The following is an 18,039-nucleotide window of genomic DNA, read 5'->3' on the forward strand; positions in this document are numbered from 1 at the left end:
AGGGCTGAAGGAGGGTAGGTGGGATAAGGGGGCTAGTACTGGGACTGGGGGCTGAAAGGCAGCAGGGGCTGAAATTGTGGGGACTGGGGGCTGAAAAGGAGACAGGGAGAAGTGGCTGGGGCTGAAGCTCAGGACTGGTGACAGAAAAGGGCTGGGGTTGAAACTGGGGCTAAAAAGGGGACAGGGAGAAGTGGCTGGGGGCTAAAGCTCGGGACTGGTGGGAGACAAGGACTGGGGCTGAAACTGGGGACTGGTGGGATAGTGGGGCTGGAACTAGGGGCTGGAAAAAAGGGGCAGAGAGGGGACAGATCCTGGATGGAAGGGGGAGTGAGAGGGAGGGCAGACCCTAGATGGATGGGAGAGGGTGGGCAAATGGTGGATTGAGCGGACAGAGAAAGGGCAGACAGTGGATGGAAGCGATAGAAAGGGCAGAGAGTGAATGGAAGGGGGAGAGAGAGAGGGCAGACAGGGGCAGATGGTGGATGGAAGGGGCAGAGATAGAGGGCAGATGTAGATGGGAGAGAGGGCAGACATTGGATGGAGGGGACAGCAGAGAGGGCAGACACTGGATGGCAGAGAGAGAGAAGAAAGACAGATGCTGGATGGAAGGAAGACAGTGAAAAGAAGATGAGGAAAGCAGAAACCAGAGACAACAAACTGTAAATAAAATATATATTTTTATTTTTTTTTGCTTTAGGATAAAGTAGTATTGTAGCTGTGTTAATGTTTATAACAGAACATGTAAACAAGGTAATCTTTTTATTGGACTAATTTTAATACATTTTGGCTAACTTTCGGAGAACAAAACCCCCTTCCTCAGGTCCGGATAGGATATTGTAACAACACTATACTGTATTGACCGGAGGAAGGATGTTTTGGCCTCTGAAAGCTAAATGTATTAGTCCAATAAAATGGTATTATTTTATTTTCTAGATTTGTTTTATTTCTATTTGTTAATTTGTAAAGTGGTGATTGGTACTTGTTAGTTTTTTCAAATTTACATCTGCTGTCTTTATGTTTTGCACAGTACTAGGGGACATTTTCTGTTTCTGTGGTGTTGCATTGTATGCAGAGTCTGGCATCTTGGGGGTTCAGTTTAATTTTTGTCTAAATAGAAAGTTTATTATTGCTTATTCTATAGTGGATTAGGGTGTATCTGTGTTTGTGAAAAAGACATGGCTTTCGGTTGGCATTGACTGTGCAAGATGGACAATCTGTGTTATTCTGCCTGGTTTTGTTTTACAGTAGGTGAATTGATGTTCTAGTGCTCACTGTAGTGTTTAAGATGCTTTCCTTTTCCTTGTGTGACTTGTAGAAATTACTGCTTATGGTATGCTAGAATTGCTCTATAGGTCCTGAGTGTTTTGTATTCTCGGCATGCCTAGTACTAGATTTTGGAGAGGGGGGTGTTAAAAAATGACCAGCCCCGGGTGTCAACTACCCTAGGTACGCCACTGCAGCCAAGTGACATATCAGAGTATTGGTTAGTCTTGAACCTTTGAAAGCTTGCAGTCCCGACACATAAATAGTGTGGCAATCCATACTGGGCCATTGAAATCACTGTCTTGATTGCCAGAATAAGGTGGTTTCTCACAAATATTGATGATACTGCCATAATCAGCAACTTCTGCACTAAGGGGTCCTTTTACTAAGCTGCATGAAAAAGGGCCCTGCGGTAGCTGTTTTTCCCATGCGCTAGGGCCATTTTTACCACAGCAGGTAAAAAGCCCCCCCCCCCCCCCCCAAAAAAAAAAAAGAATGGCCACATGGTAAGATAATCCTTACTGCATGTCCATGTTCGGGGTGCTCTTACTGCCACCCATTGGACAGTGAACGGCATTGCCCGATTACTTCTAGGTTAGCGCAGCACTAGGGGGGGGGGGATTTCCAGGAGTGCCGGAAATGGTGCGTGCTCCAGCTGGAACTACCACCAGCATCCGTGTTGGGCCGGCGGTAATTCCATTTTAGCATGCGGTAAGCCCGCATTGGTCTTACCACCGCTTTGTAAAAGACCCCCTCAGTTTTCATTTCAAAGTATAAACCATATAAGTATCAACTTTACAGGACTCGTAGCTTTTCTTGACCTTAAAGTAAAAGGGATAGGTGCCATTGGTCTTTGTTTTTAAAACAGCGTTGCAGTGCATAGACATGATCTTCCCTGGAGGGGTTTGTGTTCCATCATTGGAATGGTAACAGTGGTTGAGACTGTTGTTCATTAACTTATTAGTCTGTTGTTCTGTGGTGTCCTCTGCATCCATTCCTCTTGGAGATCATGCCCTGATTTCAACAGTATGGGCACCTTTTTGAGAGGGACTACTGCATACACTGAATCAGCTATTGCTTCTCTTGCTATTAGTAACCTGATACTAGACGTACGCAGCGCTGTACACTTGAACATGAAGAGACAGTCCCTGCTCAACAGAGCTTACAATCTAATTAGGACAGACAAACAGGACAAACAAGAGATAAGGTCCAAAGTAAAACAGAGAGGTATATATAAATGCAAAGGATATAATTGATATGTACATGAAGCTCTTAAGAACTGGGGAAAGCAACAGTGACACTGGAATTAAGGAGGCTTGTAGTGGGTTCTTGTCCTCACTAGATGCAGTCGCATTTCCACGTTCAGTGACTCCTGAGTCCATGGCATGGCTTTTAGGATCCAAAGAATGGTGCACCTGCACTGGAGGACTCCTTTGGAGAAATGGTGTTACAGCACCTAATTTATTTTTCTTTCTTTTACCTTTCTGTCTCCAGAAGACTTTCTGTAGTATGGCATTCAGCTTCATAATAGCGTAATAGCAAATAGATGTATCCTCTGTTTGTAAAGTGCCCAGAAACAACACAGATGTCACAGCTTAGATCTTTAGACTGTGCACGAATTTTTCTGAGTTATGCATCTCTTTAACATTCTTAAATGCAAACTTTTCTTCTTGCCCTTTACAGGCTGTATCAAATTTGATAGCAGTGGGAACTTCACATGGACTGGCCTTAATATTTGGTAAGTTATTCTGCATTATCCCTTCCAGCTAGGAGGCCTTTGGTGCTGCATGAATGCTATTGGCATTTAATTCAGTAGGGCTCACTTATTTTACATAAGGACTTATTTAGGCAAGTAGCTTGCAAAGGAGATTTACTTATAATAATATAATTTGAATGGGGAAATTCTTGCTACCAGGAGAAAAGCTTGGGTATATTAGTTGACAAACTAGGAGTTGCACATATTGGCATGGAATAAATGGTATGTTGAAAGAAGGGATGAAAGGCGGTATAGCAAGTCTTTATTAAACATTAATATCGTCATGCCAATGTATCGGGTGTCAGACCAAATTTGGATTTTGGGGATCAGTTTTAAGCACCTAAATTAGGGCCCCTTTTGCAAAGGCGTGCTAGCGGTTTTAGTGTGCGCTAAAAAATTAGATGCTCATTATATTCCTATGGGCATCTTAGCGTTTCGTGCACCTAAATTTTTAGCGTGCGCTAAAAATACTGGAGTGCCTTTGTAAAAGACCCCCTTAAAGGGATACAAGTTGCAATGATAAAACTAAACTAGCAGCTAGGTATCTCTGGCAGGCTGCAAGTATAGTAATAAGTACTAGTAGAAATGTAGGCACAAGTCTTTCTGGCAAGCTATACAGAAGACCTAGGAGGTTGGATGCTCAGGCAATAGTCATGCTAGTATGGTAGGTACCTAAATTACAAAGCTTTGTGGTTAGAAATAAGAAGGGATAGGTAGTGAGTGTGATTTAAGTTGTTGATTGTGTATACTTGTATGCCCAAGGTGGTATAGTAAAAAATAAAGAAAATTGTAAAATGATCCTGGATAAGGAGAGCTCTTAGAAGTGGTCATGCTATATAGCTGGCATCTTGGCTATTCTTACAGTGTGACAAGAATAACTGGGAAGTCTGGATAGGTCAGTTGATCTTTTTCTGCTCTTTTCTGCTATGTTATGTATTTATTTATTAGGATTTATTTACTGCCTTTATGCAGGAATTTACTCAAGGTGGTGTACTCAAGAAAAGTCGAGCATAAGCAATAGACAGTAAAAATATCCTAAATGTACATGCAAAACTGTTTTTTTAAAATTTTTTATTATTTGGTAGATTTACTTAATATTGGGAATTCAGAGCGTGGTCATTTAGGTTGTGAGATTTAGGCTTATTACAGTTTCATATACTAAAAGGTGTAAGGTATAAATTAATTCTTGTAATGGGTTTTGTGTATAGTTCAGTACAATGCAGAAATTCATTACCTTCTGCATTAAGATTGATTTCTAGTCATCTGCAATTTCTTAAGTTGTTAAAAACACATTTATTTTCCTTATATCTGCAATCTAATGTTTGAGGTATTTATTTTGGAGATTGGTAATCTTTTAAATATATAACTTACTTATATATAGGTAAGTTTAAAGTGGTGTTACTTCCTAGGGTTGGCGTAGCTTCTTTTACATATTATAATGTATGTTTGTAGCGGAATATAAATTTTTATTGTATTGTATCTTTCTAGTTTCTGTGTGTGTGTATTTCTATTGTGTGTTCTGTGTGTGCATTGTGTATGTTTTCTGTTGGGGTGAGGGGAGTGGCTGGGGTTAGTGGTATAGCTTGCAGGAGTAATTTTTGTGGTCAGGGTAGTTAATGGAGCGGGAGCAGTTGCAGACTGGTGGGACAGTTGTGGGGGGCTATTTGTTGGTGGGGAGAGGTGGCGTTTGAGGAAATATGGGGTGGAGGAGTAGCCTAGTGGTCAGTGCAGTGGACTTTGATACTGAGGAACCGGGTTTGATTTCCACTGCAGCTCCTTGTGACTCTGGGCAAGTCACTTAACCCTCCATTGCCTCAGGTACAAATAGGTACCTGTATATACTATGTAAACCGCTTTGTGTATATACTATGTAAACCGCTTTGAATGTAGTTGCAATAAACAACAGAAAGCTGGTATATCAAGCCCCATTCCCTTCCCTTCCTCTTCCCCTAGTTGGGTAGTTTTGGGGTAAAAGGCACTTTGCTGGGAAATGGGGCAGTTGCTGTGCTAGGGCAGTTGTGTGGGGGTAGTTTTAGGGGGTGAGGGCAAATAGGGAGTATTTTATTCATGTGAGGCAGTTAGGGTGGTAAGTCAGTTGTAGGGGTAGTGTTTGGGTGTGGTGCAGTTTGTAGGGTGGTGGTACAGTTGAAGGAAGGTAATTTGTGGAGGTGGGGCAGTTAGTGGGTCGGTGGAAAACTTATTTGTGGATGGAGCAGTTTATGGGGTGGTGAGGCAGTTGTAGGGGATAGTATTTAGAGTTGTATAGTTTGTGTGGTGGTGGGGCAGTTGTGAGAGGCCTTTTTTGCATGTGGGGCAATTTGCAAAATGGTGATACAGTTACAGGGGTATTTGTGTGTGGGGCAGTTAGGTTTATGGCGTAGTAGTTGCAGGGGATAGATTTTGGGGATGGGGCAGTTTGTGGATTGATGCAGCATCAGTGGGAACAATTTTCAGGATAGTGATAAAGTTGCAGGGAGCAGTGTATGGGGTTTTGTGCAAGTTTCAGGGGCTAGTGTTGGGGGTGGGGGCAATTGCAGGGGATAGTTTTTGAGGTAGGGCACTTAGTGGGATGGTAGGACAGTTTGCAGAGTGCTGCGGGGGCATTTGTGTGGAGGTTATTTAGGGGGTGGGTCAGCTTGCAGGGTGGTAGGGGTGGCAGCAGTTGTGATAGTTTTAGGGGGTGGGGCAGTATATGGATTGGTGTTGCAGGGGATAGTTTTTGGGCATAGGGCAATTTGCAGGGTAGTGGAGCAGTAGCATTTGTGTGTGTAAGGGTAGAGTTTGGAAATGGACAAGTTTTTCTTGGGTTGTGTGGCAGATGGGGAAGGGTAGTTTTAGGGCTATAGGGGCAGTTTGGGGTGAGGCATTTGCGAGGGGAGTAGGTTTTTGAGTGTAGGGCAGTTTTGGAGGTTAGAAGAATAGGGAATGCCACCTTCTCAATGTCCTTACCCTATTATCTAACTGCTACATTTCGCTCTTAGTTTCTGTGCTACTAAAATAATGGTAGAGCGGCAGATGTGAAGCGTTTGTTTACGCTTTCTAACAATAATAGAACCATGATGAAATTAGAATGTGGTAGGTTTAAAACAAATTGGAGAATGTTTTTCTTTACTCAGCGCGTGGTTAGACTCTGGAACTCATTGCCGGAGAAGGTAGTGACGGCAGTTGGCCTTGCTGAGTTTAAAGGGGGTCTGGACAGATTCCTGAAGGAAAAGTCCATTGATCGTTATTAAATTTTGGGGTTTTGCCAGGTTCTTGGGGCCTGGATTGGCCACTGTCGGAGACGGAGTGCTGGGCTTGATGGACCTTTGGTGTTTTCCCAGCATGGCAGTGCTTATGTACTTATGTACACATGCTGGAACTCCTTTTCCCTTAGAAATGCATTGGATCATATTTTGAGGGATCCATTTATTTGGAATCCTTGATCTGATTTGGCCCATTTTGAACTCATGTCTTTTTTACCAGTTTTTCTCCCATTCCAAGTTTTATCCCATTCTGTTAAATTTTTGGAGAGTTGCTTTGCCCCCTGACTGACAGTTGGACAGACATTCTCAACCCCTTTTGTATAGTTTTTTTCCAACTTTTGTTGGGTTGGAATCAATAGAAAGGACAGAAGAGTTCTAACTGTAGTATACAAATGCAGCAAACGACCCTAAAGGGATTTTGAAGGCAATCTTTCAGGTTCTGTATTATGAGAAAATGTCGCTCTTTGTGATAACTACATGAAAGTGTTATTTCAACATTAGAATCTCTCATTTTTATTAGAAGGGCAGGATATGCAATTACAAACAAAAGAAGAGGACATTTTCTAAGAATAAGGTATAATTGGTTTCATCAGCTTCAAAATTATGGAATGCTATGTCAGCAGAAGTAATTATGACCATAACAGTAAATCAGTTCAAAGGATATATCTGATTTTTTTTTTAAAGAATAAAAAGAAATTGGAGGATATAATAGTATAGTTATATGCTGGGGAAACTGCTAACCAACATTTTTGAGCTGATTACTGTAATTTGTATTATGAAAGGACTTTTTCCACTGTTTTCATAGGTAGTCACAGATTAGATTTTTCAATCTTCCCTTAGATTAGCATGTAGCAGTAGCTGTCAAACATTCAAAAGAAAGTAGGACTCACAGGGGCTCATTTTCAAAGCACTTAGACTTACAAAGTTCTATAGGTTACTATGGAACTTTGTAAGTCTAAGTGCTTTGAAAATATGCCTCAAAGGCTCTTTCAGCTAAACTATGTCACTTTTACACTATTTTCACACTCTGGGAAAATAATCTTTAGATCCTCTTGAGAGTTATAGAATTATGATCACAGTTTGACTCCTTTCTTATATTTTTTGTGTTTTCCCTCTTGTTATTGCCTAATGAAGTCACTTACCTAAATGGTCAGGTTTCATAGTCAAAGCAAGTTGCACATTTACAGAAGGTAGTGAATGCATAAGTTTCTTATGCATTTTTAACACTTATACAGGTAAAATTGGGCTGTTGAAATCGTTAAGCAGTGAGATTTTATTTTTAGAAGAAGGGGTCAGCATTAGGAAGGGGCAGAAGAGCTGGCACTTAGCAGCAATAAGTAAGTTATATATTTAAAAGTTAGGCCAGCCAGACTCAACTGTAAATGGATAGGCCAAACAGATAGCAACTCTGCATATGCAAAATACAATTAAACACCAGTGCCAGTGAACATAAGAAGAATATAAGAATAGCTACACTGGATCAGACCAGTGGACCATCTACCCCACCAGCACCCTGCCTTCAACAACGGCCAACCTAGGTCACAAGTACCTGGCAGAAACCCAAATAGTAGCAACATTCCATGCTACCAATCCCAGGGCAAACAGTTGCTTTCCCATGTCTATCTCAGCAGCAGACTATGGACTTTTTCTCAAGGAACTTGTCCAAACCTTTTTTAAACTCAGGTATGCTAACTTTGTACACTAGCGGGACTTCCTGAATATGAGGCCCATGGATTTTAGCATTTAGATTATGTATTTTGCGTCCATGTATCCATATATGAAGTCAGTCAGACTGTGACATCCTGAGAAACTAATGTAGAAGCAGAGGATTTTGGCTTTGTGGAGAGATCAGAGCAGATGAATTCCAGTGAATGCACACATGCTAGATGCTCACATTTAAATTATTTGTGGTGTGATGATATTGGTTTGTCAAGTGTTATAATTGCATAATTGATCTGAAATGATCATAAGGGTTTCTATGCTACTTTGTTGCATAAAATGCGTTATGTAAACGGATGACTCAAATGTGTGCAAATGCCAAAAATTGCTTAAATTTGAACTTAAATTGTATAGACAATATGTAAGACAACTAACATTGTAGTGTTTTTGACGCAAAGATGTCTTAAACATGCATCTCAACTCATTCAGGATGTCTAAATGGAAATATTTCCCCAGGGATGTATAAGAATAAAATATAAGGTTTTGTTCTCCTAAATGGGTTAAAATAACTTTGAAAATGATTTTGTCTTTGATTTAGGCTTGGCGCATGTCATGAAAAACTCTGGTTCCTTTTGCTATGGCATTCTACAACCCCTGCTGAGCCCATCTGAGGCTGCATGCGTCTCCTCAGTGGTAGTGGTGGGGGTTAAAGATCGACCAGATATTGTTCACACCAGAAGAAAACCTCGAATTACAGAGAAAATAATTTTACATTGAAAAAGTTATTTTCTCCTCTTTGAGTGTATAATATGTTTTATTGTTGTATATCCACATGGAGACAGTTCAAAGACTATCAGCCTAGTTGAAATGGCTTTTTAAAAGATCAGTAGCAAACAGGAAGAAACACAACGAAAAACTAATCATAGATGATAGCTCTTTTTGGGAATAGTTGACTTCTGATATCAGAGTGAGGCACATTTTTAGGCTAGACAAGTAATTGGAAGGTAAAGTTCTCTTGATTCTGTTTGTGTCTCAAGTCACAGGATAATCTCTTTGAGACCCCTACTCTATGCTTTTCTTTTTGTAATGTTGTGTGTACCAGTGATAAGTCCCTTAATAGCAGGACACTGTCTTGTTTAGCCTTTGTATATCTCTTTCACTTTTACAGACTTTCCTGGCTTTTGATCATTGACTACTGTCACAGGTTGTTTCTTTTTTGTTCATGCTCTTACTTCATACTTCTTTCTTTTGTTTCTTTTCCTTTTCAACTTGGATTATAAAGGAAAAGGTACAGTATTATGCACTCTGCATGTGCCTGATTTCTATTTCTCATGTTATGTGTTTGAAAATATTAGAGAGTATACACTATGGAGAAAAATGACATGTTTTATTTAATAAGCTAATTTGTGAAAAATGAGACCCAGGGGGGTTGCCTATATATCTACTGTACGACAAATGATTCTAATTTGCTTAGTTACCAGAAAATTTAAGATTTTTTTGCCATATTTGCAAAAACCATACAACAAAGTGGGCAAGTCTGAAACAGATACTGTATATTCCTCCATTCCTTTAAAATCTGTTGTTGGCACAGTATGTCATCACAAAGAGAAAATATAAGAAAACCAATGGACCGCATTAGGGGCCTATAGCCCGTTTAGTTATGTTTAAGCAAATGAGAGATGTGCATGAAAGAAAATAATTATTTTTATTATTTTGACTTCTGAAAACCACTTGTCCCTGAAACATGCTCAAAACAGAATAATCCATTTGTACAAAAGAGATTAGGTGAAGATGTGATTCCATGTGCTCCAATGAAAGGAGAATTTAAATTTACTTCCAGTCTTTATAACACCAGGCTTCCCAAGGCAGATTACAACAACAGTTAAGATGAACCCATCAGTAAACAGGATATCCTCACTGAAATTTGGCCATATATTACTGTATTGTATACTACTACTACTACTACTACTATTTAGCATTTCTATAGCGCTACAAGGTGTATGCAGCGCTGCACAAACATAGAAGAAAGACAGTCCCTGCTCAAGAGCTTACAATCTAATAGACAAAAAATAAAGTAATCAAATCAATTAATGTGTACAGGAAGGAGGAGAGGAGGGTAGGTGGAGGCGAGTGGTTACGAGTCAAAAGCAATGTTAAAGAGGTGGGCTTTCAGTCTAGATTTAAAGGTGGCCAAGGATTGGGCAAGACGTAGGGGCTCAGGAAGTTTATTCCAGGCGTAGGGTGCAGCGAGACAGAAGGTGCGAAGTCTGGAGTTGGCAGTAGTGGAGAAGGGAACAGATAAAAGGATTTATCCACGGAGAAGGAGTGCACGGGAAGGGGGTGTAGGGAAGGACGAGTGTGGAGAGATACTGGGGAGCAGCAGAGTGAGTACATTTATAGGTTAGTAGAAGAAGTTTGAACAGGATATGAAAACGGATAGGGAGCCAGTGAAGCGACTTGAGGAGAAGGGGTAGTATGAGTAAAGCGACCCTGGCGGAAGACGAGACGGGCAGCAGAGTTTTGAACCGATTGGAGAGGGGAGAGGTGACTAAGCGGGAGGCCAGCAAGAAGCAGATTGCAGTAGTCTAAACGAGAGGTGACAAGGGTGTGGATTAGGGTTTTGGTAGAGTGCTCGGAAAGAAAGGGGCGGATTTTACGGATGTTGTAAAGAAAGAAACGACAGGTCTTGGCAATCTGCTGGATATGAGCAGAGAAGGAGAGAGAAGAGTCAAAGATGATCCCAAGGTTTCGAGCTGAGGAGACAGGGAGAATGAGAGAGCCATCAACAGAAATAGAAAACGGGGGGAGTGGGGAGGTGGGTTTGGGGGGAAAAATGAGAAGCTCGGTTTTGGTCATGTTTAATTTCAGGTGGCGTTGAGACATCCAGACAGCAATGTCAGACAAGCACGCTGAAACTTTGGTTTGGATGCAAGGTGAGATATCAGGGGTAGAAAGGTAGATTTGGGAGTCATCAGCATAGAGATGGTAGGAAAAGCCATGGGATGAGATTAATGAACCAAGGGAAGAAGTGTAGATAGAAAAGAGGAGGGGACCAAGAACAGAACCCTGAGGTACGCCGACAGGCAGAGGGATAGAAGTAGAAGAGGATCCACTAGAGTGAACACTGAAGGTGCGGAGGGGTGAGGTAGGAAGAGAACCAGGAAAGGACAGAGCCCTGGAATCCAAGTGAGGACAGGGTATCGAGGAGTATGCTGTGATCGACAGTGTCAAAAGTAGCAGAAAGATCAAGAAGAATGAGGATGGAATATTGACCTCTGGATTTAGCCAGTAATAGGTCATTGGAGACTTTAGTAAGTGCAGTTTGGGTTGAGTGGCGAGGGCGAAAACCAGATAGTAGTGGGTCAAGAATAGCATGTGAGGACAGAAAATCAAGGCAGCAGCGGTGAACAAGCACGCTCAAGTAATTTGGAGAGAAAGGGAAGGAGGGAGATGGGTCGGTAATTAGAGGGACAAGTAGGGTCGAGTGAAGGCTTCTTAAGGAGAGGTGTGACCACAGCATGTTTAAAGGCAGCAGGGACAGTCGCAGTGGAAAGTGAGAGGTTGAGAATGTGACAGATAAAAGGAATAAGAGCAGGAGAGATGGCATTAAGAAGGTGGGTGGGAATGGGATCAGAGGAACAGGTGGTACATTTTGAGGAAGAAAGGAGAAGTGTAGTTTCCTCAGTAGTAACTTCAGGAAAGGAGGAAAAGGAATGGGGGGGGGAGGAGAGAGAGGGGAACGGACTAGTGGAGGGAGAGGTGGCGAGGTAGAGAAAGCAAGGTTTATCTTTTGAACCTTGTCGTGAAAGAATTCAGCAAGGGCTGAGGAGATAATGAAGGGGGAGTTGGGGGAGGGGGCACCTTGAGGAGAGAGTTCAATGTGGTGAAGAGAAGTCGAGGGTTAGAGCCAAGAGAGTTGGTCAGTTGGATATAATAATCCTGTTTGGCGCATAGGAGAGCAGATTGGAAGGAGGTCAGCATGAACTTAAAGTGTAAGAAATCAGCAAGGGCCAGAGGCGTTCGGCGGAGCGGGTACAGGAACGCAGGTAGCGGATATTAGAAGTCAGCCAAGGTTGGGGTTTTATACGCCTTATAGGGCGGGTCATCAAAGGTGCAAGAGTGTCTAAGGCAGAGGATAGAGTATTGTTGTAAGAAGAAACAGCCTCGTTGACAGACGTGGATGGTGCCACAATAGAGAGGAGGTTTGAAACATGGGAGGATATTATTATTTTGTTACATTTGTACTCCGCGAGATGAAGGGTCAATATCGTGAAGATTCCTAGATAAATTAGATAAGTTAGGACGAGACTGGGAGGGAGGAGATTTAAGTGTGAAAGTTATAAGATGGTGATCAGAGAGGGGAAGATCAGAGGCAAGGAAACTAGAGGGTGAACAGTTGGAGGAGAAGATGAGATCAAGACAGTGACCATTTTGATGAGTGGGGAGGTGGAGCATAGTTGGAGATTAAAGGAGAATGTTAAAGCGAGTAACTTGGAAATATAAGAGTTGGAAGGATCATTAGCAGGAATATTAAAGTCACCAAGGATGAGAGAGGGGAAGGAAGGATCATGGAAGAAGGCAAGCCAGGCATCAAAGTCACTGAGAAAGGATGAAAGGGACTTATCAGGGGGACGATAAATGACCGCTATTCAAAGAGGCAGAGGAGAGAAAAGGCGGATAGAGTGGACTTCAAAGGAGGAAAAACAGTGAGATTGAGGTGGAAGAAGGTGTTGAAATCTAGAGGAGGGAGAGAGAAGTAGTCCAACACCGCCCCCGCGACCAGCAGGGCGAGGAGTATGTGAAAAAAGATAACCGCCATGGCAGAGGGCTGCGACTGAAGCAGAGTCATCGAGGCAGAGCCAGGTTTCTGTTATGGCGAGCAGATGGAGGTGACGCGAGATAAAGAGGTAATGGATATAGGGGAGTTTGTTACAGAGAGAACGGGCATTCCATAGGGCGCAAGAGAAGGGCAGAGAAGAGGAGGGGAGTAGAGGAATAGAGATGAGGTTAGAGAGGTCACGGTGAGATCTGTAGAGTTGGGATAATAGTATAGAATAGTGTAAAAAAAAAAGAGCACAAAATACAGCCTTTATTAGTGCTGCTTCCACCAGCTACAATATTTTTAAAGCAGTTTTAGTGATATTTAGTATTATTTCATGATATAAATTCATGATATAAATATCTACATATGGGAAGCTTTCAAATAAATTAAAAAGCTGTTGAGTAAAACCCAACAACTAAAAAACTTGTTCACCTTTTAAGGCACTGGGCTGAAAAAAGGGGGTGGGGTGGGAAAAGGGGGAGGGAGAAAGTAGATGCTGGGGGGCTTGCCAACTGATAGTTTGCAGGGGGGCGCCAGAGACTGTACCACCGGCCCTGCTGTACAGCATGGGTGATGCATTTGCTGCTACATAGGAGATACTATGTGATCTGTGTTGCATTCATATTCCCTTATTCATCTATTATTTAGTGGAAATATATTTTGAAAGAAGGATTTTGTAGCAAGACTATCACAGGGCTTCCATTGGTGATCCCATAGCCAGTTGGGTTTTCAGGATATCTATGCTGTTTATGTTGCATACGTGTCTCTGCAAACAGGTAGGATGGCAAGCCCTCACAATATGGATGACATCACTGAGAGAGCCTGTACAGGGAAGCGTCTCCAGCCTGCTAAGTACTAGAAGCTTTCAAGTTGCTGCACTGTGCATGTGCGCCACTTCCCACCTACCGCTGTCATGCAGAATCGCCTCAGTCTTTCTTTTCCCTTGGAGCCAGTCAGATGTGCGTCGCTGGAGCTTGCTTTAAAATGACATTTCTTATTCAAATTTATGGGGGGGGGCGGTTGGTAATTTTTGTTCTTGTCCTGTCACTGTCATGTGGTACTTCTTCCCTGTTAATGTGTTAGGTTTATGTTTGTTTTCAAGTTGCCTTTATTATTTACGTCACCTGGTATGGACCTCGATGAGGCCCCTAGGGCTCCTGGTCAGAATATTTATTTTCAAAATTGAGTCGTTTGGTTTCATACCTCATTCCTCCCTCCCATAGATTTGCCTATTTACAACTAACTCATTCTCTCGGAGGGATATTTCGTGTAGGCTGACTAGAGAGGCGACAGATCTTGAGGATATATGTGAGGACTTTCTCCGAGGACAAGCAGACTGAGTTGTTCTCACAACTGGTTCGACGTCCGCGTCGACCCAGGAACTGGCATTTGCAATAGCAAAAAAAAAACTTTTTGCCAGAGCCTTCTGATTTGCGTGCATGTGCAGATGAACTTCCTGCCCGTTGCGCTCAGTTTCTTTCTTTCCGCGATGAGGAGCGGCAGATTAATTCTGTGGCTCCTTTTTTTGTTCCTGGGAAAGAGCCTTCATATTTTTTCTCATTCGACTTTTAGTCGGTTTTTTTTTTCTAGTGAGTTTGTTTCTTCATTAAAAAAAAAAAAAAAGAAGTTCCTTTAGTTTTACAGATTATTTTTTTTTCCTTTTCTTAAGTTTCCTTTCTTTTTCATCAGGGTCCGGGTCTCTCCTCTTTTTGTGCCTATAATGGAATAGAATTTTAAAGATTGTTTTTCAACCCTGTCTGGACCAACCAGTGCACTCGGGGTCTGTATTGTTGATCAGAAGTAATTCTGTTTCAAAATGGTTGTTTTACTTTGAGTGTACAAAAACAAGTTGGAATGCAGGAGATAAGACACAGCTCTAACCAATTTGGTATGCAAAGGGGAGGATGGCACTTGTTTCACAGGCCCAGCTTGGCCACCTGGACTTGGGAAAGCATGTGATCACGTTCCCACAGACGTAAGCATAGAAGCATTCTGTAATTTTCCCTTAGAAGCTTTTAGTAACCTTCCTTAGGCTCTGGACATGAACTCAGAGCCTATAAAAAGGGAGGGCTTGTCACAATAAGGTGGGGTTCATCTGTGGGCAGACGTGTCGTTCAGAAGGTGTGTTCCTGGTACATGAGACTCCGCTTTCGCCGCAACGGACCTCCCGGCTGATGAGATAAGAGCCTGAGCTTTCTGACCAGTGATGATTGTATGTATGTATATTATTGCTCCCTTTCCTGGTCTAAGAGATGTAGAGACCAGTGATGTAATGATTTGTTTATACAGCTAACCATTGTGTTTATACAGCTAATCCATGTATGTGTGCTAACCATTATATATTGTGTATAAATCCTAATCATTGTAGAGTTTAGCTCCTCTAATAAAGGTTTCATTTACTCATTACAAATCCAAAAGAATCCACAGTAATTATTGAGCAGTCCGTGTTAGTGAGACTGTCTGTAAATCCTTAGCAGTACAGTGCCCTTTTTTCTTCAGCACAATAAAGTCGTTTGATTTTGCCAGTGTGGTTTTCCCTTCCATGTCATCAGTGCAACTGGACCATCTAAGGTACAGATACCCATTCCTGGTGTATCCAGTGCCTTGGGCCCGACCATAGCCCAGCTTGTTGTGCTGTTTGTCTTCGTATGAGGAAAAGGACCCAACTTGCTTGAGAAGCCTAGAGAGAGAAACTTTTTGAGGCTCGGTCTGGTCCTTCAATGTTGGGGGCGTCGACATCGAGGGACGCATTGACGTTGGGAGCAGAGGTACACAATGTCTGCTGAGAGGCCGCCGCACGTTAGGAGCAGTGAGGCATTGAGTGGCCTTTCCCGAGGCCGCCTGTTCTGCAGGACCCTCGGGTCAGACCCGACCCCGAGGCAACATGTGGATTAGACATCATCTTCATCGGCACCAAGGAGCCTTGGTAATGTGCATCGAGCGAAGGCTAAAAAACACCGGCACCGTTCCCCCTCAACACACGGTGCCGGGAGCTCCGGGGTGTCGAAGAATTCGGCACCTGAGAAGCGTTGGCGCTGGGAGGACCGCTCCCCCTCCATAAGGGAGATGCCGATGCGTCAGCCTCCTAGCAGTCCGTTTCCAGCTCCTGAGCCTCAACCGATTCTGCCACCGACTGCTCCACAGGCTCCGCAGCCTTTTTCGATGGCGGCTCTTGATGAGCGTATCCGTGCCTTACTTCCAGAGCTTCTGGACGAACTGCTGCGCCAGTCTGCTTCAGCGTCGGGGGTGCTTGCGCCTGCTGTGCCGCCTTCTGCAGCTGCGTCTGGCCCTTCACCTGTGGTGAGGTCTTTGACTTTGTTGCCACTTACGACCCAGGTTGACTCCCCACTGAGGTCGATAGAGGAAGCTTCACCGCACTCCATGCAGGCGTCGACTCCTTGACATCACCATCGAGGACGTCTGTCCTCGGTGTCGAGGCAGGCTCAGTCTCTGAGGTCCCTGAGGGAAGTGCTTTCTGATCCTGAGGAGGAGCGCTTGTGGGAGTCAGAGGAAGATTCCAGGTACTTTTCCTCTGATGAGTCCTTTGGGATTCTGTCTCATTCTTCCCTTCCACCTGAAAGGAGACTGTCTCCTCCTAAGAGCCTCTCCTTTTCCTCGTTCGTATGGGAAATGACCGAGGCCATTCCATTCCCTGCAGAAATATAGGATGAGCCCAGGTCTGAGATGCTCGAGGTCCTGGACTACCTCTCTCCACCTAAGGAGGCAGTAATGGCTCCTTTGCATAAGGTACTACGGGAAGTCCTTATGCGAAACTGGTCATTCCCTCTGTCTGGTCCCGTGATCCCTAAGAAGACTGATTCCCAGTATCGGATCCACGGTGAACCTGGGTTGATGTGGTCTCAGTTACACCACAACTCCATGGTGGTGGACTGTGCCCTCAAGAGAGCCAAGAGTACTAGAGACTATGCCTCGGCGCCCCCAGGCAGAGAAGGTAGGATTCTTTTGGGAGGAAGACATATCAGGTAACTATTCTCGCTGCCCATATCTAGTCTTACCAGCTCTTCATGAACGTTCACTTGCAGAACTGAGTGAGGCAGTTGTCTACCTTGATTGATGCCCTCCCTCCGGATCAGGCTGAGCCTTTTCGCCAGGTGGTCAGGCAGCAGAAGGCGTGTCGTAAATTCCTGGACGGGGCGCATACGACACTTTTGATGTGGCATCCAGAATCTCTGCTTGGTGTATAGCGAAGCGCAGACTCTCATTGCTGCATGTCTCTGACCTAGACCATTCGGTCCAGCAGAGAATGGTGGATGTACCTTACCGGGGGGGGGGGGGGGTAACCTTTTCGGAGAGAAGATGGAAGACCTGGTCGACCAGATCAAGAAGCACATAGATTCTATGGCTTCTCTCTCCCGCCAGGCGCCTTCTGCTACATCCTCCTCATCTAGTTTTTTTGGGAGGTCGTGGAGTGCTCCCTATTCCTATGCTATGCTAGGTACAATCCGGCATCCCGCTAGCTTACTCATGCTCAACCCCAGCACGCTTGTTCTCATCAACAGTGTGCGTCCAAGACCCCTACTGCTCCCTAGCAAAAGCAGGGGATGGGCTTTTGACTGGCTCCAGGGAAGCATAGCCACAATAAGTGTCCGTGCAGACAACTTGCCGGTTGGAGGGAGGTTAATGTTTTTTCACCAAAGGTTGCCTCTCGTAACCTCTGACTGGTGGGTTCTTCAAATAGTTTGGTTAGGATACATCCTCAGTCTTGAATACAAACCTCCAAATTGCCCATCGGGAGCTCATTCGTACAGCTCCCAGCACAGGCAGGTACTTGCAGAGGAACTCTCCACCCTTCTAAAGGCCCATGCGGTCGAACCCGTTCCACCAGGGGAAGAAGGGCTGGGATTCTATTCCAGGTACTTCCTTGTGCGGAAGAAAACAGGGGGGATGCATCTCATCCTAGACCTAAGGGCCCTGAAATAATTCCTAGTCTGAGAAAAGTTCAGGATGGCTTCTCTGGGCACCCTTCTTCCCATGATTCAGGAAAAAGGCTATGCTCCCTGGACTCAAAGGATGCTTACATGCACATTCCGATGCTCACAAGAAGTATCTTCGGTTTCAGCTGGGAACGCAGCAGTTTCTGTACTGCGTACTGCCCTTTGGCCTGGCGTCTGCGTCCAGAGTGTTTACAAAATGCCTAGAAGTGGTCGCAGCGTTGCTACGCAGACTGGGAGTTCATGTGTTCCCTTATCTCGACAATTGGCTGGTGAAGAGCACCTCGGAGGATGGTGCTCGGGAGTCCATGCGAATGACCATTCAGGTGCTAGAACTACTAG

General features: G+C 43.8%; 1 protein-coding gene across 1 annotated transcript in view; it reads left to right on the forward strand.

The window, feature by feature from the left end:
* VPS8 (VPS8 subunit of CORVET complex) overlaps window positions 1-18,039 on the forward strand; it is a 932,181-nt gene that overhangs the window by 110,038 nt on the left and 804,104 nt on the right. Inside the window, exon 7 of the mRNA XM_030209561.1 lies at window positions 2,947-3,001. Coding sequence (XP_030065421.1) covers window positions 2,947-3,001 — 55 coding nt within the window. The remainder of the gene's footprint in view (window positions 1-2,946; window positions 3,002-18,039) is intronic.

Source organism: Microcaecilia unicolor, chromosome 7 (assembly GCF_901765095.1).
Source record: "Microcaecilia unicolor chromosome 7, aMicUni1.1, whole genome shotgun sequence".
NCBI classification, from domain to species: Eukaryota; Metazoa; Chordata; class Amphibia; order Gymnophiona; family Siphonopidae; genus Microcaecilia; species Microcaecilia unicolor.